This window comes from Sturnira hondurensis, unplaced genomic scaffold (assembly GCF_014824575.4).
Source record: "Sturnira hondurensis isolate 20B ecotype Veracruz unplaced genomic scaffold, ASM1482457v3 Scaffold0004136, whole genome shotgun sequence".
NCBI lineage: Eukaryota > Metazoa > Chordata > Mammalia > Chiroptera > Phyllostomidae > Sturnira > Sturnira hondurensis.
Window position 1 is genome coordinate 18511070 of NW_028076767.1, and position 20793 is coordinate 18531862.

General features: G+C 44.8%; 1 protein-coding gene across 6 annotated transcripts in view; it reads left to right on the forward strand.

The window, feature by feature from the left end:
• Positions 1-20793, forward strand: part of KIF3B (kinesin family member 3B) — a 43180-nt gene that overhangs the window by 9390 nt on the left and 12997 nt on the right. For 5 of the 6 annotated variants that reach the window (XM_037043844.1, XM_037043845.1, XM_037043846.1 and 2 more), the window contains 4 exons: positions 13101-14568; positions 18097-18198; positions 18414-18536; positions 18644-18762. In XM_037043844.1, the coding sequence (XP_036899739.1) occupies positions 13165-14568; positions 18097-18198; positions 18414-18536; positions 18644-18762 (1748 nt within the window). In that variant the 5' untranslated portion in view covers positions 13101-13164. Of the gene's footprint in view, positions 1-503; positions 749-13100; positions 14569-18096; positions 18199-18413; positions 18537-18643; positions 18763-20793 lie in introns of those variants that run through there. The other variant, XM_037043848.1, reaches the window with a different exon arrangement.

Here is a 20793-nt window from a genome sequence, read left to right on the forward strand (position 1 = left end):
GAAGCTGCAGTATCTAGCTAGAAGTTAGTGACTTTGTTGTGTCCTTATATTTATTTTCACAGTTATCTTCTATTTGCAACAAATGATAACCAATTTTCCATTCCTATTAGGGATATAGATTTACTTTTTAAAAATAAATTTGTGTTAAAAGAAAGTAGCTTTCCAGAAAAACCTCACGTAAATAACAGTGCAGGTGGTGCAAGACCACGACGACAACTGAAGAGACAACCCCATGACTGACATTTAGGACACGCTGGTGCAGAAGAAAAGGCCATGAACTTTGGAGCCAGTTAGACAAGGTTTCTGCTTACTTTGCCACTTATTAACTCAGTGTGCCGTGTCACTTCCCTCTCCAAGTCCGGGATTTTTTTTTCTCCTGTAAGCGGAGTCAGGGCAGAAGCACCTCCTGTGGGCCAGGCACTGTAATGCTTGTCTTAGTCTGATCGGCACAGCGCCGAAGTGTGGGTATTGGGTTTCTGCTGCACAGAGGAGGGAATAGACTCAGAGGTGAACTTGCACGGAGTCCTAGAACTAGGAATGGTGGGGCTGCGTTTCAGTCCCACGTGTGTCTGAATCTTTTTCATTATTCTAGGCCACCTCCCTCTTTTAAATATAGGCTTTACTGTGGTTCTCTACCCAGCTGAATGGCAGTCTAATTACAATGAAAAGTCATCACACACGCCCATGTTCACTACAGCATAATTCACAATAGCCAAGGGGTGGGAGCAGCCCAGATGTTTATGGGCAGGTGAGTGGATAGAGAAAATATGATATGTGCATACAATGGGGTATTATTTATTCTTTAAAAAAAAGGAGATCTTGTCACTTGCTGTCACATGAGTGAACCTTGAAGCAGAATAATGGCTTCCAGGGCCTGATGAGGGGGGAGTAGGGAACTGTTATTTGATAGGTATAGAGTTTCTGTTTGTCAAGATGAAAAAGTTCTGGGTATCTATTGTACAATGATGTGGATATACTGTATTTTTCCATGTATTCATGCGCTGCCATGCATAATGTGCACCCATGTTTCTGTGCACATTATACACAGGATTGTTATACCCATGGTATATAATTATTATACCATGTATAATGAGCATCCTTATTTTTCCCTCAAAAATGTGGGCAAAATAGCCCTGGCTGGTATGGCTCAGTGGATTGAGCACTGCAATGCAAAACAAAGGGTCACCGGTTTGATTCCCAGTCAGGGCACATACCTGGGTTGCAGGCCAGGTTCCCCAGTGTGGAGCATGTGGGGGACAGCCACATGTTGATGTTTCTCTCCCTCTCTTTCTCCCTCCATTCCCCTATGTCTATATATATATATATATTTTTTTTTAAGGTATTATACATGAGGAAGGGAAATCAAGTTATTTAGGCATCTTTTTTTTTAAGATTTTATTTATTTATCTTTAGAGCGGAAGGGAAGGAGAGAAGGAGAGAAATATCAATGTATGGTTGCCTCTCATGAGTCCCCTGCTGGGAACTGGCCTACAACCCAGGCATGTGCCCTGACCGGGAATCGAACTGTGATCGTGTGATCTGCAGGCCCACGCTCAATCCACTGAGCCACACCAGCCAGGGCCCCCTATGTCTATAAATAAATAAAACCTTTAGCCCTGGCTAGTGTAGCTTAGTGGATTGAGCGCGGGCCTGTGAACCAGACGATCACGGTTCGATTCCCAGTCAGGGCACATGCCTGGGTTGCAGGCCAGGTCCCAGCAGGGGATGCATAAGAGGCAACTATACATGGATATTTCTCTCCCTCTCTCTTTTCCTTCCTCTCTAAAGATAAATAAATTTTTAAAGTCTTAAAAATAAATAAATAAATAAATAAATAAATAAATAAAATCTTTTTAAAAATTGGGGCAAAATAGTGTGCATTATACACAGCAAAATATGGTAGTTACCACTACTGAACTGTACACTTAGAAATGGTTAAGAGGGTACATTTTATATTGTGTGGGTTTTTTACTATAATTAAAATTTTCAAGAAATGGTGATGGAAAAAATAAAATAAGCAAAAAAATAAAAAGAAAAAAATTTTAAAGTTAACAAAAAGGAAAGCAAATCCATTGGTCAGGGCAGTTTTTTTTCCATTGTGGAAAATCTCAGTGTACGTGAAAGAACAGTAGAATGAACTGTGAACCCATTACCCTGCTCCAGCAGTTATCAGCTTGTGGTAATTGTTTGCTCTATAACCTCCTATCTACCCCACCCCACCCTGATCCCAGACAGCGAATAACTTTATCTGGAAGTACTTTTGTATGAATCTCAAAGTAACAACCTTCTTTTAGCTCTGACCAGTGTGGCTCAGTGGGTTGGGCGTAGTAATGCAACCAAAAGGTCACCAGTTCAGCTCAAGTTCAGGCACATGCCAGGGTTGCCAGCCAGGTCTCCAGTTGGGGGGCGTGTGGGAGGCAATCAACGGTTTCTTCTATACATTGATGTCTCTCTGTCCTGCCTCCCTTCGCCTCTCTCTAAAAATAAATGAACGTAAAATCTTAAAAAGAAAAACTTTTTTAAAATACAGTTTTTACACCTAAAAAGTGTGAAATTCCTTAACACCATCTAATAGCCAGCATTCAGATTTCCTTGATTGTGTCATGCATTTAAATTTTTTTTAATTAGTTAATTTATTTGAGGGGAGTGGGCAGAGAGATCAACTTGTTGTTCCACTGTCTTGTGCATTCACTGGTTGATTCTTGTGTGTGCCCCGACCAGGGATCAAACCTACAACCTCGGAGTATCAGGATGACGCTCCAACTAACTGAGGGACCCAGCCAAGGCCTCGTACACTGTTTTAACAGTTGGTTTGTTTGAATCAAGATCAAAAAAAGGGTCCCACTCCAGGGCCAGATGTTGTATTTGGTTGATTAAGCCTCTTAATCAGAGGATACATTTTTAGCAGAGAAGCAACTTCATTTCTTTCCTGGACTAGTACATGGAGTAAGAAGTTCCTGGCAGAAAGGCTCTTCCAGCTTCAGAGCGTGAGCTCTGTGTGCCGTGGTTGTATGGACTGGGGCGGGGGGGGGGGTGCACTGTCAGAGGGGAAATGGTACAGCCTGGGGAGGGGGAAGATGGCGCCCTCCGTCGACAGGGAACATGCATGCATTTGCATGTGTGGGAATGGATCCTACTAATTACTCCCACCTGTAGCTAAGCGTATATGTTTAAGATATTCACTGCAGCATTGTTTGCTGTAGCAAAAGACCAGAAACCATCTGAAGTCCCTCAGCAGGGGACCAATTAACTATATTATAAGACCACCATACTATGGCATCTGGGCCACTGGTTTAAAGGTGAGTGGAGTTATCTGTAAGATCAGTCGAGCTAGATGGAGAATGGTGCATAGTGTACTTCCGCTTGGGTTCAAATGCGCAGGAGCAGTGCAGATATGTTACTGCTTTTGCATCTGCGCTGACTTTCTCCCAGGGGTGAGGGGAGAATGTCCTCCTTTGCTGTAGACTCACCCATACAGCTTCAATTGTTCTAATCTATGCATCTGTTGATACACAGTGTATATATGCACATGTGTGTTTCTAAAGTAAGTTTATATGTGGGTTTTAAATAAGGCAAGCCTGGTTTTGAATCCTGACTGTTCTATTTAATTGCTGTGTGACCTTGGGCAAATTAATTCCTTTGAACCTCCCATGTTTATTTTTAAAATAGGGCTAACACCTATTCTAAGGTGATTTGGAGGATAAAAGGAACACACATTAAGCTCCTGATGTACTGTGAGTTATGACTAATAAATACAACAAAACCCCAGACCCACATTGCTTCTGAATGAGAATTGTCTTCTAGACTTGAATATATTTTTTATGAATGTATTCTATGAATGATTCACAACGGGATACAGAAAGGGATTTCTTTCCCTTTTTTCCTCTTGGATAAATGCTTTCTTTGTTTGCCTCTTTCAGTCATCAAATGAGAGGACATGGCATCAGTTTGAATTTAGAGCAGGCATATGTTTGTTCATGTGTCTTGTCTGTGACCTTTCTAGGTCTCTTTCCAGATAAGTAGCCTGCCTTGCTAAGACGCTTAAGCTGAAATCAAGCTGCTAGACATTTTCCCCAAAGAAAAAATAGCTTTATTACCATCTCCCCACTTGATATTAAGAAACAAAATACTCTCGTCTATTAGAAAGGCCAGAGGAAGCCAAAAAATCACTTTCAAGCTTACTCCCAGAGACTGGTATTGCTTGCATTTCCTGAGTTTTTATTATACATTTTGAGCTAGGCAAAGCATAGCTTGTTTAGTCCTTAGTTCTTTTTTTAAAGATTTTATTTATTTATCTTTAGAGGGGAAGGGAAGGAGAGAGGGAGAGAATATCAATGTATGGTTGCCTCCCTGCTGGGAACCGGCCTGCAACCCAGGCATGTGCCCTCACAGGTAATCGAACTGTGATCGTCTGGTTCACAGGCCCATGTTCAATCCACTGAGCTACACCAGCCAGGGCAGTCCTTAGTTCTTTAAAGTAGGTGGTGGTATTCACCCATTTTATAGAAGTTATGACTTAGGTAACTCTCCCAAAGTTTTATAGCTGAATGGCAGAACAGAAACTCAGACACTGACCTGTTGAACGCTGAAGCTCGTGCTTTAACCCCGGCTTTACACAGTTTCTCCCACGCCTTTCTCTGCAGATATGACCACAATAGCTTTCTCTTTGGGTAGCCTGCTTTTCTTCACTCAACAAAATGCTGTGAACATCTTCCCAAACGTAAAGACCTAGAGGTGTACTGCTGTTTTAATGACTGTAATTTCCCATTGTGTAGGGATGTGTCACGACCTAACTGGCCCCTCACCAACGAGCATTTAAGAGGGGGCGCTGTGATCAACATAAACAGGCACGTACATTTTGCACACAAATTCAGTTAGTCAGTGATGCCCTTAAAATAACTACAAGAAATGGAATTGCTGTTTCAAGGGAGTAATTACATTTCAAATATTACGCTTTATTGTTTTAGTATTAATTTGGCCAGTTGCCTTCAAATAATTTATAACGATTTGAGATGCTGTGGTTCTTGTGTGTACTGTAAAAAGGCAGTTTGAAAGTTTTTAGACAATTTACGCAACTGCTTGGCTTACGAAAAAGATGACTTTATGTTTACGAACAGTGCCTATTTTATTAGTCTGTTATTTTGACGTATTTGCTCTGAGGACCTTCTCAGACTGAGGCTGCCTGACATGCCACACTGGTAATTAGAAAGATAGCGACTCTATCGCTGTAGGCCTCGACGAAGCTCTTTTTCTGAAGCTTCACCATGAAGTTGAGACAAGTAGTTTTACTCCTTAGGGCCCTTGATTCATCATTTAAAAATTTTTTTAATTTAATCTTTTTTAAAGATTTTATTTATTTATTTTAGAGAGGGGAAAGGAAGGAGGAAGAGAGGGAGAAAAACATCAATTGTGATTGTCTCTTGTGCATTCCCAACCAGGGACCTGGCCCACAACTCAGGCATGTGCCCTGACTGGGAATCAAACTCGGCCACCCCTTGGCTCACAGGCTCGTGCTCAATCCACTAAGCCACACCAGCCAGGGCTAATTTAATCTTTATTGTGTTTTTTTTCCATTACCATTTGGTCCCCCTATGTCCCCCTCCCCCAGGCAATCACCACGTTGATGTCCGTGTCCGGGAGTCACTTTTCCCTTTTTGTTCAGCCCCTCTGCCTGCTCACAGCTCCTCCACTAGCCGTCGTCCTGTTCTCCATCTATGAGTCCGTCCCCATTTTCCTTGTTAGTTCAGTTTGTTCATTAGATTCCACGTATGAGTGAAATCATACGGCATTTCTCTTTCTCTGACTGACTTGTTTCACGTAGCATAATGTTCTCCAGGTCCATCCTTACTGTTGCAAAGAGTAAAATTTTCTTCTTTTTTTATGGCCAAGTAGTATTCATAGTTGTTTTCTTTGGTCATCATTTAAAACATTTTTTATTACCTTATTTTCATGGTGGTCAGTAAAAATGGACAGATGAAAAGAGGAAAATGATGACTTTTAACACCTGGATCTTAGTATACTTAATTTCACAAAACTTTTCCATGCCTTTTTCCTTCTAATTTTATTTTGCTGCCTAGGTAATATATTCATGAGTCAAAACACAAGAAGGTGCAAAGGGTGTGCAACGGAAAGTCTCCATTCCACCCCTGGCCCTCAGCCACCCAGCTCTCCCTGCAGACCACCGGTGTTGTTGCCCGGCCCATGTGCATCCCTCCAGATGTACTTTGTGCACGATAGAACTGTTCTCTCCACACACATTCTGAGTCCTTGTAAAGCTCTGCAGGGCAGTGGTGTTCTTTTTCAACTGGAGATTAATAATCTTGTTTTGAAAATTGTGTTCACTCCCATTGTGATAACTGGCCGTCTTGGGAAGCAGGGACTCCCAGTTGTTGACTGGCTGTCTTGGTGTGGTTCTGGGATTGCACACAAGGAGCCCTGATACGTCAAAACAATTAGCAGTGGTTGTGAAAGAAAGTGGTGTTGTTGGTGACGAGGTGGATGCAGAGTAGAAACAGCTGTTTCCCCTGAGAGAAAGCTGTGCAGGCGTTGGTTTGGACTGGTTAATAGGGAGTCACTTTTATCTCCTTGCCCCACGTGATCTATGGCTTGGGCTGCCTTTCAGACACTCTGAGTCCTTGCACTCCAAGCCAGGCAGTTGGCAGGTGGTGGCCTGGTCTGATCTTGGAGGATATTGCATTGGAATGCATTGATTAAAGGTGCATTAGCATGCACTCCGTGTGCCTGCAGATTGCTCCTCCTTGCAGGGCTGTTTCTGGTGAATTGCCAGGCTTCTCACCACCCCCTTGAAGATACCACATGCTCTGTAATGTTTGGAAAATACAGGAATGTTGAAGAGCAGAGAAAATAACCAATAGTCCAACATGCAAAGTGAACCACTATTGATATTTTGATGTCTTAGTTTTCTATAATTGTGATCGCATGCATTCAGCTTTGTAAACTGCTTTTTCATTTATGTTAAACATTTTCATGTTATTGCAGAGACTTGGTAAATGTCATTTAAAGAGGTGGACCAGCATGGTGGACCTTTCTTAATCATGTCATGTGTACATGAATTTGGTCCTAGACAGATGCCTGTAGGAGCCAGGCAGGAAGTATAAATGAGCAAGGCATGCTGGGTATGAGACAGTAGGGGTGTGGGGTGGGGAGGCAGCAGAGGCCAGGTCCACCTGACGGACGCCTGCAGGGCAGCTCCCACTGCTGCTGCTTGGAGCACCAGCAGGGGCTGTCAGATTTCTAGGGCTCCCGTTCTTCCAGGAGAGCAGAAGATCTGTTTTTATTGTTTTTAATGTAAAAGTGGTGGGGTTTTGAGAAATTTTAAACATTCAGAGAATAAATAGGAAACAGCAGAGGTGAAAGTTAACATTTTATTTGCTTCAAGGCTCATTCCCCCTCCCATTTTTTATTTTTTTGGAAGAGAAATGATAAAATATTATTGCTAAAATTGAAATACCCGTCTCGTGTCTAGTCCCGTTCCCCACACTTTCCTGTTCACCATGCCCAGTCGCATAAATCATTGTCTATCCTTCCATCCCACTTTGTGATACTGTTATGGACATAGAAACACCGTAGCGTGTTATGTTGTTAGTCATAATGAGTATTCTACAGCTTGCTTTTTTACTAACCTGTTTATTTACCCATGTGAACATACACAGGGTGGGGCAAAAGTAGGTTTACAGTTTTCCTTACGGGAAACAGTACAATAGTAAATACTACAAGAATGAACTCTGTGTTTCACGTGCTCACAACTGTACACCTGCTTTCCCCCTCCCTGTAAACTCTAATTAGGTGTTGGCAGACCTCTTCTGTAAAAGGTCAGGTAGTAAATATTTTAGGTGCTGTGGGTCTTACTACTCACAGGACTGCTGCTACTCAACTCTGCTGCCTTATAGCTGATCCAGCCATAGAGGGTGCGCACACAGAGGCTCATAGCTGGGTCCCAGGAAAACCTCACGTCCGAAACAGGCTGTGGGCTGGGTTTGGCCTGTGGGCTGTGTCGTTTGCTGACCCCTGCTCTAACTGAGCCCTTCTAACTACTGAATATGTACTGTCTGTGATATGAATAGGCCCTATTTTATGTTTTGATTCCCCTAGGAATGGACGGTTAGGTTGTTTCCAGTCTCCCTACCACTTTTACAGTGCTTCAGGAAGCATCCTGTGTGCCTGTGCAAAGGTCTTCCACCAAGGCATACACGTACATAAAAGTAGGATCGCTGGAGATTTTGGGTGTGTTTTTCTGTTTTAACAGCAGTAGGCTGGATAAAATGCTTCAGGTAGAATGGGATCATTTCTGCCCTCTATCCTAGGTTCCCTGAGCTAAGACTGTGAGAACTAGTGAAGGCGTGGGGTCGGGGTGGGGAACGGGGGTGTGTGTCCTAACAGGAAAACGGTGGGAAACGGTCTGGGCGGGTGTGGCTCCTCTGAGAGCTGTGCACCTGCTTTCCTTGGAGGACAAAAGAGACGCAGTTGGGGAAAAAGAACTAGATTTTCCACGTGTTGTAGCCATTAAAACGGTACTTGTTAACAGCAGAGTGACGAGTTCTAACAGAAAAAGTATTCAGGATGAAGGTGCTGAGCTACTGACCTGTGGTTCCATCTTTCCTGGCAGTTCTGTGAGTTCCTTTAAAGATTTATCACTGTAATTAGACCAGCTAGAAGAAGGAGGAGGAAGGTAATAAAGTAAAGAGAGAGTATCAGGGCATCCTTCCAAGAAAACCCTCTCCTTTGAGACAGACCCAGAGCAAGATTTTAAGCCCTGGTGGCAGGAAATTAAATTAGTCCGTCTTCCTGAAGTAATACATCAATAAAGCATGGCTAGTTCAGTTGAGCTCAGTGAATTCAGAAAAGAAATGGGGTTCTCTGTTCTGAGTTGAGATTTAATTAAGGGACTCAGGCTTTGGGAATTCTTTCTTTTTAAAAGATTTTTAAGATGATCATAGGTCATTATCATTCATTTGTTTTTATTGTTTCAAGAGAGCTCAAAAAATATATAGGGCTGTAACAGAAGGAGCTAAACCTCAAAGTCTGCCTGCTGCAGGCTTTTTTTTTTTTTTTGAACAGGCCTGGGGACACATTGTTTTGACAGTTATAAGCTCTTCAGGGGCATGTGACAGAGAGCGGTCATCTTCACTGATGTGTTCTCCACCCACCTCCCTACGTTTCTGTTCCTCCTTCAGGTCTGGGGTCTTGTCTGGGTATCCCACACATGGCAGCAGAGGCCTCCCCAGAGGAGGCTAAGGACCCGGGGGTTATGGTGGAAGGTGGGCTGGGATGGGAGTAAAAGGCAGAAAACTGTACTTGAACAACAATTAAAATTTAAAAAAGAAAAGGACCTGGGGTTCAAGCTTGGCACCTGCCCATTTTGTTAAAATGGAGGGAGAGACAGGCAGCGAGGGATCAGCTGTAGCCTGGGGTCCGTTCCCCTGGAAAAGATCAGAAGCCGTAAACAGACTGGCCCTTCTCACGTGTGGCTCATTCTCGTCTGGCAGAATTTTGACAGCATCTAGAAGGTGGTGAATGAAAGCTGCCTTGTACATAGTTCTCTTTAAATGGCTCGAGGTTTACTTCTAACTGAACATTGGTTAGATACATGAATCTCAATTTAACCTCTTTTTTGTTAGGATGATGATTGCCAGTGGTAGAAGAGAAAATGTTAGTTTAGTGATGTTTAATGCCTAAAATCAGGGCTGACTGGTAATGTCTGGAATGACCCTTTGACGGGCCGTTTGGATGAATCTATGCTAATTATTTGTAGTCTGTCTGTGTATTAGTTCCCAAAGCACTCCCACCTTTCTGGTGCCTGTGCGCCCCGCAACGTGTAAAGGAAGGACGAGTCCTGTTTGGCAGGTATTACGGTCGAGGGGTGTGGAGAGGGTAGGAGGGCGTCGGTCCTTCATTCTGGACAACTGTACTTTAGTACGCGTAACAACTAGAAAGAGTATGAAAACTTTTTGTGTTTCCGTGTGCTTAGCAGTGGAACAGTTTTGTTTTGAAGATTTATTTAACCACTTTTAGAGAGACAGTAAGGGAAAGAGAAAGGGAGGAAGGGAAACGTCAGTGTGTATCCATGTGCGGTTGCCACTCCTGAGCCACCTACGGGGACCTGGCCTGCAACCCAGGCACGTGCCCCGACCGGGAATCGAACCAGCAACCCCTTCGTAGTCTGGTGCTCAGTCCAGTGAGCCACACCAGCCAGGGCTGTTTTGTTTTTTTAATGAAAGATCAGTGGAGGGATACATTGATGCCCTATATTTACTAAGCGTCAGCATATATGCCTAGAGTGGCCCACCCCTGTTTTATATTCTCCCACCCTTTTTTCTTTTCTTTTTATGCTTACCTGAGGATGTGTTTGTTGACTTTTAGAGGGAGAGGAAGGGAGAGAGAAAGAGAGAGACACATCAGGGTGAGAGAAAAGTATCAGTCAGTTGCCTCCCGTGTGCCCTGACTGGAATCAAACCTACAACCTTTTTGATGTGTGGGACTCCGACGTTCCAACCAGCGGAGCCGCCGGGCCAAGCCATTCTCCCTCCCTTTTGCTAGCAGGGAATAGCACAACTGAAAAATACATCGTCCTCACTGCTCTAAGTATCTGTTAAAATTACAAATGGGTACATGTGTCCTGGGGCCCAGAAATGACACTTCTAGAAATGTATCCTTACAAGTATACTTCCCCACACATGAGCAGTCCTAGGTTTTTCATAGTAAAATATCAGAAGCAGCTTAAGTGCTAGGGCAGTGGTCAAATAAATCACGATGCTACCATGCCAGTGTCGCTGCTTTCATAAAGGATGAGGCCACTCTGTCCTGACTGAAGGCACAAACTACAAGACGCACAGCTTGGTGAGAAACAGAAGATGCAGACACTGTGTGTTACTGTGTCACATACAATGCTTGTGTAAAATGGGAGGGGTAAATGTATGTTATCACATACTGGTCTGTTTTCATTAACTAGTTCGAGGAGATTAAAATCTAATCACACTTGCCGTGTGGGCAGGAAACTGGTTGACTGGAGAACAGGTGAGGTAGAGAGACCTGTCACCAAAGGGCCTTTTGAATAAATCAGGAACCATGTGTGTAACCTTTTGTTTGTTTAATCCGGTGCTGAGGTTTTCAGGAGTTTGAGGTCCTCGTTCCCGACCCCTTTGCAAAGGATTCGTTGATCCCCCTTCCTTCTGCTCCGAGTTTTCTGGCACCAAATGACATTCTCTTTTTTTGTTTCGCTTAAAAATTTTTGACCCCTATTTTCTTATTTGCCTTCAAATTATATTAAATTTATTGATTGGGAAAGTGCTTTTATGTAATGTATTACATCACATCCTCATTTATTTCAATAGATTTTACACCAGCCATAGTTTATGGTTTTAAAATGGAAAAGTATTATCAACACAAGACAGGAAATTAAAACAGTACAAATGAGTGTACGGTAGAAAGTGGTTCATTTTTCATTGTTATTTTATTTTTTATCTCTGCAGACCTCTGAGTCCCCTAGGCCCATAGTTCTTTTGCCGACGCTGCTCCTGTACCACTTTTACGTGTGTGCCTCTGATGATATGGTGTGCGTATCGAGCATAAACATGCGTATATTCTCTTTCTAACACACTGTGTAAACTGTACTATACACACTGTTCCTCATCTACTTTTTCTTTTTAACATATTTGGCATAGGACTATATTCGGATCAGTACATTCCTTTTTTAAGATTTTATTTATTTATTTTTAGAGAGAGAGGAAGGGAGGGAGAAAGAGAGAGAGAGAGAAACATCCATGCGTGGTTTCCTCTCTTGGGGCTCCCACTGGGGACCTGGCCCACATCCCAGGCATGTGCCCTGACTGGGAATCAAACCAGTGACCCTTTGGTTCTCAGGCTGGCACTCAATCCACTGAGCTATACCAGCCAGGACCAGATTAGTACATTCTTTTTAGTAACTGCATAGGACTCCACTATATATGGTAAGTATATTTCATTTATGTAGTCAGCCCCCTCTTGATGGGCATTGGGGTTGTCCGCGGTCTGTCACTGCTGCAGAATGGTGCCACAGCAGCACTGACTGGAGTGGATCGGGCATTGTCTCTCAAAGCGGAAGGTCACTGGTTCGATTCCCGATCAGGGCACATGCCTAGGTTATGGGTTCAGTCCTCAGTCAGGGCACATATGAGAAACAACTGATCAGTGTTTCACTCCCTCTCTTTCTCCCACCCTGCCCCCCCCTCAAAAAAAGATGCCACAACAAATATCCTTGTATCTATAAGATACATTCTTAGAAATACAACTGTTAAGTCAAGGGTCTGTGCATTTAAAATGTTGATAGATCCGAATTACTCTGCAGAGGTTGTAGCATTTCAACAGGGTATGAGGTTACTCAGCTTTTAAAAGGTTCCCAGCTGCCTCAATCTGTAGTATAAGGTAAAATATTGGTTGAAGGGAGGACAAGCTAGTTAACACTATTGGTGGACTAGCATTTTAATTTTTCCCACTGAAGCTGGTTTCGGAAATACATGGTGTAGTAAAATTATTAAATGTAGCTATCGAATATAGTCAATAACATTGTAATAACGATGTGTGGTGCCTGGTGGGTACTAGAAATACCAGGGGAACACTTTGTAAATTATATGTTTGTCTGACTGATATGCTGTACCCCTGAAGCCAACACAAAATAATACTAAGTAGCCCTGGCTGGTATAGCTCAGTGGATTGAGCACGGGCCTGCGAACCAGAGGATCGAGGTTTGGTTCCCAGTCAGGGCACATGCCTGGGTTGCAGGCCAGTTCCCTGCAGGCCAACTCCCAGCAGGAGACACACCAAAGGCAACCATACATTAATGTTTCTCTCCCTCTCTCCTTTCCCCTCTAAAGATAAATAAATAAATAAAATCTTAAAAGAAAAAGATAAACTGAGCATATTAAAAATTAAAAAAAAATACTAAGTAAACTGTAGTTGAAAAATAAATTAATTAATTTTTTAAAAGAGGAAAAATAGCTGTCAGAAGCTTATCAAGACGAAGGTGACTTGGGTGCATCATCGACTGTTGAGCAGTCCCCAGTGACAACTCTGCTGTCCTTACTTGCTTTTGCTTTTTTTCCTAGGACCTTAGCATCCTGAGGCATTTTGGATTCGTAGCCTTCAAGGTCGACCTGGTCAGAGTTCAGCATGTCCAAGTTAAAAAGCTCAGAGTCGGTCAGGGTGGTGGTTCGCTGCCGGCCCATGAATGGCAAGGAGAAGGCTGCTTCCTATGACAAGGTAGTGGATGTGGATGTGAAGCTGGGGCAGGTGTCCGTGAAGAACCCCAGAGGAGTGGCCCATGAAATGCCCAAGACCTTCACCTTCGATGCAGTCTATGACTGGAATGCCAAGCAGTTTGAACTCTACGATGAGACATTCAGACCGCTCGTGGACTCCGTTCTACAGGGTTTCAATGGGACGATTTTTGCCTATGGGCAAACGGGGACTGGGAAAACCTACACCATGGAAGGAGTCCGGGGTGACCCTGAAAAAAGAGGGGTCATCCCCAACTCGTTTGATCACATCTTCACCCATATCTCTCGATCCCAGAACCAACAGTACCTGGTTAGGGCTTCTTACCTAGAGATCTACCAGGAGGAGATCCGAGACCTGCTCTCAAAGGATCAGACCAAAAGGCTTGAGCTCAAAGAGCGGCCTGACACTGGAGTGTACGTGAAAGACCTGTCTTCCTTTGTCACCAAGAGTGTGAAGGAAATAGAGCACGTGATGAATGTGGGGAACCAGAACCGTTCTGTTGGTGCTACCAACATGAATGAGCACAGCTCACGTTCTCATGCAATTTTCGTCATCACCATCGAGTGCAGCGAGGTGGGCCTCGATGGAGAAAACCATATTCGTGTAGGGAAACTGAACCTTGTCGATCTCGCGGGCAGCGAACGGCAAGCCAAGACCGGCGCTCAAGGGGAAAGACTGAAGGAAGCGACCAAGATTAACCTGTCCCTTTCTGCCTTGGGTAATGTCATTTCTGCCCTGGTGGACGGCAAAAGCACTCACATTCCATATCGGGACTCAAAACTTACCAGACTCCTCCAAGATTCTCTTGGTGGCAATGCTAAAACTGTGATGGTGGCCAATGTGGGGCCCGCCTCTTACAATGTCGAAGAGACTCTGACCACCCTGAGATATGCCAACCGTGCCAAAAATATTAAGAACAAGCCAAGGGTCAACGAGGACCCTAAGGATGCCCTCCTTCGAGAATTCCAAGAAGAGATTGCTCGCCTCAAGGCCCAGCTAGAAAAACGGTCCATTGGCAGGAGAAAGAGGCGAGAGAAGCGAAGGGAAGGTGTTGGCAGTGGTGGGGGTGGGGAAGATGAGGAGGAGGAGGGAGAAGAGGGTGAGGAGGAAGGGGATGATAAGGATGATTACTGGCGGGAACAGCAAGAAAAACTGGAGATTGAGAAGCGGGCCATTGTAGAGGACCACAGTTTGGTTGCAGAGGAGAAGATGAAGCTGCTGAAAGAGAAGGAGAAAAAGATGGAGGACCTGCGGCGGGAGAAGGATGCCGCCGAGATGCTGGGTGCCAAAATCAAGGTACTGTGCCCTTCCTTGGGTCCCTTCAGATCTTTGTGTTTTATCCCCCCCAAAAAAATTAATATGAGGGATGATGTGTCTTTTCGGTTCGCATTCCCAATAGCTCTGTGATAATTCAGTGCCCAGTAAACATTTGTTGAATGAAGCAGAACAATTTTTTTGAATTAGACAAAATTAAATGTTGAGTTAATGGTAAGAATAATTATGGCCCTGGCTGGCGTAGCTCAGTGGATTGAGCGCGGGCCTGCGAACCAGACGATTGCGGTTCGATTCCCAGTCAGGGCACATGCCTGGGTTGCAAACCGGTTCCTTGCAGGCTAACTAACAGCAGGGGATGCACAAAAAGGCAACCATACATTGATGTTTCTCTCCCTCTCTCCTTCCCCTCTAAAAATAAATAAATAAATAAAATCTAAAAAAAAAAAAAGAATAATTATGACATATATGCAAGATATAAAGAGCAGCAGTAAAACCAACACCCATGTTCAACCCCCGACCTACCCAGTGTGAGACCCCAGGGTGAGACATAGAGAACAGCATCCGGGTCTTTACAAGCTCTTTGTGTTGCTGCTCACCCCCCACAGCCCCGTCCCACAAAAGGTAACCATTGTCTTGGGTTTGGTGGTTTATTGTTTCCTTGCTTTTCTTTATAGTTTCCCATTTATGTATATATCTCTGAGTAAAAGATAGTTTCAGCTTCACATCATTTTTTACTTTTATATAAATGGAATCTCTCTGCTGCAGTTTGCTTTTATTGAGATTTGTCCATATTGCGGTCTGTAGCTGCGATTCATTCATTATCGCTGTTCTGAGACGTCCACAGTAGTCCATTCCCTGAGAGAGTGGGCTGGTTGTTTTCGTTTCTGCTTTGAACGCTCTCGTGTTCCGCTCCAGGAGGACAGGTGCGCACAGAACTTCTTGTCCAGCACTGCCAGGCCCCAGAGTATGTGTAGCTTTACCTTTGTGTGGTGATGACAAGTCGTTTTTGAAAGTGGCCCCGTGAATTGAAGCTTCTACCAGTAACCTATTAGTTCAGGTTGCTCCTTGATCCTTACCAACACTTGTGATTATCAGGCTTTAATTTTTTGTATGTCTAGTGGCTGTAAAATGGTAACTCACTGTGGCTTTAACGTGCAGTACAGCGATTCCCCAAGATACAGGACAGTTTCATCACCCCCAGATGCTCCCTGCAGTTATCCCCTTCCCCCAGCCTCCAACCTTTATGCGCCAGATGCTAAGTAGTGTTGTAGAGTGGGTGGCTCCCCGGTGTTGAACCTTCTTTCTGGTGGCAGTGTGCCGTTGCATCCGGTGCCCAGACCCTGGGCTGCCACGGGGCTTTAATGGCAGAGCGGAGCGCAAAGCTAGCCCCGGAGGCCTAGGATACCCACTGTCTGCCCACAGGCCAGGATTCCTTTGATGTGTTGGGTTCTAGCTCATTGAATTTATGCAAACTTTTGATTACTACTCTAAAATGTGTGTATGTTTATTAATTAGAAAATGATAAGTGATCTCCTCTCCCCTTCCCCTACTATATGAAGCCGTACTTTTATTTTTCACGATTTTATTTATTTATTTTTAGAGAGAGGGAGAGGGGGGGAGAGAAACATCAATGCGTGGTTGCCTCTGGTGTGCCCCCTACTGGGGACCTGGCCTGCGACCCGAGCATCTGCCCTGACTGAGAATCAAACCAGCGACCCTTCGGTTTGCAGGCTGGCACTCAGTCCACTGAGCCACACCAGTCAGCACTGAGGCTGTACTTTCTCTGTGGCTTCATAGTGGGTCTTTCACAGACCTAGATACTATATTACTTCAGGGACGGGGTCCTTTCCAGGACTTTCAAGACCTAATGGGAAAATGGATTCGCATACAACACAATTAGGAGGTAACTTCGTTCCAAGGAGGGGCTTACTCTGGGATTCCATTATGTCGAGGCCGTATCACCCCCCTATCACTCTTGCACTTGAAGTGTAACCGGGCGTGCCCATATTTGATTTGCATGCTGTGTTTTGGGGTCACAGCTGTTATTCAGGCCCAGGAACACCTAGGCTCTCTGAACAACCTGGTATATTTGAGCAACTCTCAGAGGCCATGTGTGGCAACCCTCAGCATTCCCTCCAGGTCACTGAGTCTCTTAGCACACTTTGTTTATGGGGGAAGAACGTTACTTCTCTCTTTCCCAATTCCTGACTGCTGTAAAATCATAGGACAAGAGAATTGATCTGGAGGTGTGTGTGTGTGGTGGGTGGGGGAGGGTGTTGGGTTGAGGGGTAGCAGTCAGTCCGGCCCCTTTGGTTTAAGAGAGGAAACAGTCTCAAGCACTTCCTGAAAGATGTCTGCAGGGCTGCAGTTGGCATTGATAGGATTCTTAAAAGCAAGGTTGTGGAGCTTTGGGATTCCATGTGTTTCAGGTACAAATCATTCCCGTGGCTTCAACCATCATCTAAATGTTGAAGGCTCCCAATCTGTGTAACCAGCCCAGAGCTGTCTCCTAACATCCAAGCCAATAGCCTGTGCTTACTGGACGTTGCCATGGAGATGCCCCAGCCACCCAGAGGCTCCTCCTACCTTCCTTTTCTCAGTCAAGTCAGACTCCTAGGAGCTGCCTCTCCCTCTGCCTTATGGCCCAGTCATATGGCCCATGGCCTCCGACACCTGCCTCATTAGGATCTTTTGGACCCATCCCCTTTGCTCCCCCCCCCCCCGCCATTACTGCCCTCTCCCGGGTTTGGACCCTCACAACAGCCACCTGTCTAGTCTCCCTGCACTCGGCCTGCCCTTTTCCGGTCATCATATTTGTGACATGGGAGTAATGTTTCTGAAACAGAAATCTGATTGTGTATCGTCATGCCCACAGAACACATCACTGGTTGCTGCCTTCTCAGGGTCAAGTCTAGTCTCCAGTAATGGAGCTCTGAGGTTGTTGAACTGCCCCTGATCGCTCTACCAGCTTTCACGTACCACCACTCCCTCCCCTACCCTCACAAAATTGTTTCTGTTAGCTGATTCCTGTTTTTATTTCGGCACTCTGCATAGATAGATGTTGCTTGAGACAGGAACCTTCCCCTGACTCTGCAAAAGCCTGAATTCTCTCCTTCCAGTGTGCTTCTCCCACTGTGACTCGGCTTCTGATCCTTATGGTAGGAGTGTGCTTACTTGGCCCTCAGTGGACTCTCAGCTTTGTGATTTATGTTCACAGTTGCATCCCCTCTACCCCGCATATAAGAGCTGCCTAATATGTTCTAAGTAAGGACAATACGTTGTACAAACAAACCAAAAACGTTATTTTTTAAAGAAAATTGAAGTTCAGGTGTATCTGAAGGAGCTATGTCTTCATTGTTTCCAAGGTAAAGCCTCCCCCTCCCCAGGGGAGCCACCTGAGCCCCCATCCCAGGGCTGGGCAGGACACGGCTGAACTTAATCTATTCTCCCCCAGAGTTCACCCCTTTGGCTCAATTCTGAGCTCCCCATGAGGACATACATTCTGAGAGAGACCATTCACAAGATGGATTCCACTTTTTTCTCACCCAGGCCATGGAAAGTAAGCTGCTTGTTGGAGGAAAAAATATAGTAGATCATACAAACGAACAGCAGAAAATCCTGGAGCAAAAACGGCAGGAAATTGCAGAGCAGGTAACCCTTCCGTTTCTGTTTTGGGGAGAATGTGATGGGGTAAGGTACGTTAGTGCTACAAAGCAAACGTCTCTTGTATTAGACTCTTCAAAGGGAAGGGAAACGAGCTGTGATAGCCCCTTCCCAGTGGGAGACTGATCTGGTGCAGCCCTGCCCTATATTCTCGTCTAGACCTTGTCTCTAGGCAAGCTGATGAATTTTGTAATGTTGCTCAGAAACGTCGAGAAAGAGAAATCCAGCAGCAGATGGAAAGTCGAGATGAGGAGACTTTGGAACTTAAAGAGACATACAGCTCATTGCAACAAGAGGTGGACATCAAGACCAAAAAACTCAAAAAGGTACATAAAGAGAACAAGACCAGGCAGAGGTGTCCGGGACCTTGGGGAGTGGGATTGCTCGCTGTCTCCAGGGCTGCCCTCCCCATCTGCCTCTTCCCCGGTTCCAGCTCTTCTCCAAGCTGCAGGCAGTGAAGGCAGAGATCCACGACCTCCAAGAGGAGCACATCAAGGAACGGCAGGAGCTGGAGCAGACTCAGAACGAGCTCACCAGGGAGCTGAAACTCAAGTAAGTTCTGGGCTTTCCAGGGCGCCTACAGGCACTTGAGGGGGGTGATTTGTTAAGTGAGAAACACTTCACTGAGGACGGGCCCCTTCTCTCTGGCTCACCTCCTGCCCCTGTGTCCACCATCTCTTTATTATTGAGAAAGTCACTCTGTCTCTGGGCTTCCTCTGTTAACTGAATGATTTCACCATGTGATCTCCAAGTTTCCATCCACCCTGCCTTCCTGAAGCATTTAAAGTTATCCATTGATAAGAAGTAATCTTTTATTAACTAGAATTTCCTGAATGGTAGAGTAAATACCCAAATACCCATCACCTAGATTCAGTGATAAACTGTCTTTTGTTATCTGTCTTTTATAAATACGTTTTAAAGCATATCATACTCATGTTATCTCACTCATGTATACTCACATACACTACTACAATGCTACATTTAAAAAGCTTTATTGAAATCTGATTCACGTACCTTACGGTTGACCTATTTAAAGTATACAAGTCAGTTTTTCAAAAATACGTACAGGGTTGTAAAACCATCAACACAGTCTCGTTTTGCTCCCTGCAGAGGAAAGTCTGTACCAGTCAGCAGTCACCCCTCGCTATGCCCTCCCCCCACCCCAGTCCTGATCTACCCTCTGCCTCTGTCAGTCTGCTGCACATGTCACGTGCATGGAATTGTGGTCCGTGGTCTTTTGTGCCTGCTGTCTTTCACTTAACAGTGCTCTCAAGGATCGTTCGTGTTGTTTCGTGTCAGCACTTCATTCTTTTTTATGACCGAATAGTGTTGTTTTGTGGGCTGTACCACATTTTATGTATCTATTAGCCGATAGGCATTTAGGTTCCAGTCTTTGGCTATTATGAATAATGCTGCTGAGAACATTCATGGGCATGTTTTTATATGGACATATTTTAATTTCTCTGGGATATACACCTAAGAGGGGAATTGGCTAGGTCAGATGGTAACTCTGTTTAACTTTTTGAGGAAGCCAGGCTGTTTTTTCAGCCCTGGCTGGTGTGGCTCAATGGATTGAGTGCCAGCCTGCAAAGCAAGGGGTTGCTGGTTTGATTCCCAGTCAGGGCACATGCCTGGGTTGTGGGCCAGGTCCCACCAGGTCTGCACCAGTGGGGGGGTGTGAGAGGCAGCCACACATTGATGTTTTTCTCCCTCTTTTAAAAACAAACCAAACCAAACTGTTTTCTAAAATGGCTGCATCAGCTCTGGCCTGTTTGGCTCAGTTGACTGAAGCGTCATCCCATGCACCAGAAATGTTGAAATTTCAGTCACTGGTCAGGGCACATACCTGGGTTGCAGATTGTATCTTCTCGAGTATCTCAGGGTGAGTATGGGAGGCAACCAGTACATGTTTCTCTCTCACATCCATCCATGTTTTTTTCTCTCCCTTGCTCTCTCTAAATCAATAAACATTTTAAAAATTTAAAAATAAAATAGCTGTATCCCTTTACATTTCCACCACCAATTTCTCCTCTTTGACACTTTTTTTTCTGTTACTGTCTTTTTTTTTTTAAGATTTTACTCACTACTTTTAGGTAGGGGGGAAGGAAGAGAGAGAGGGGGAGAAACAGCAGTGTGTGAGAGATTTTCTCCCGAGAGTGTTTCTCCCGGCACCCCGACCCCGAAAGTCTTTTCAATCAGTGCTTTCAGGCTCTAATTCCCATCGCTGGGGCCCTAGCCTGAGCGGTCTGTCTCACTGTTCGCTCCTTCGCTCGGTTTATCTGTGCACGAATGTGTGACCGCAGTCAGCCAGTCGCCCTACACCCTCACTGGGTCTGCCTGTTGCCACCCCATGCCTGGGATCCACCAACTGCGGCCTACAACGCTCCTGGGTCAGTCCAACCTAACGATCTTTCCTGCCCGACCCCGCTCCGCCACTGACTCCGCTCCTCCTACCAGTCTGGCTGAATGGTTCGTTGTTGTCGGACTTCTGTCCAGTTCCATTCTCTGTGTTTTGGCTGCATTTTTGTTACTAAAACTTCGTTGTCTTTAAACTTAGTTGTGCGAGGAGGCACAGTGTTTCCA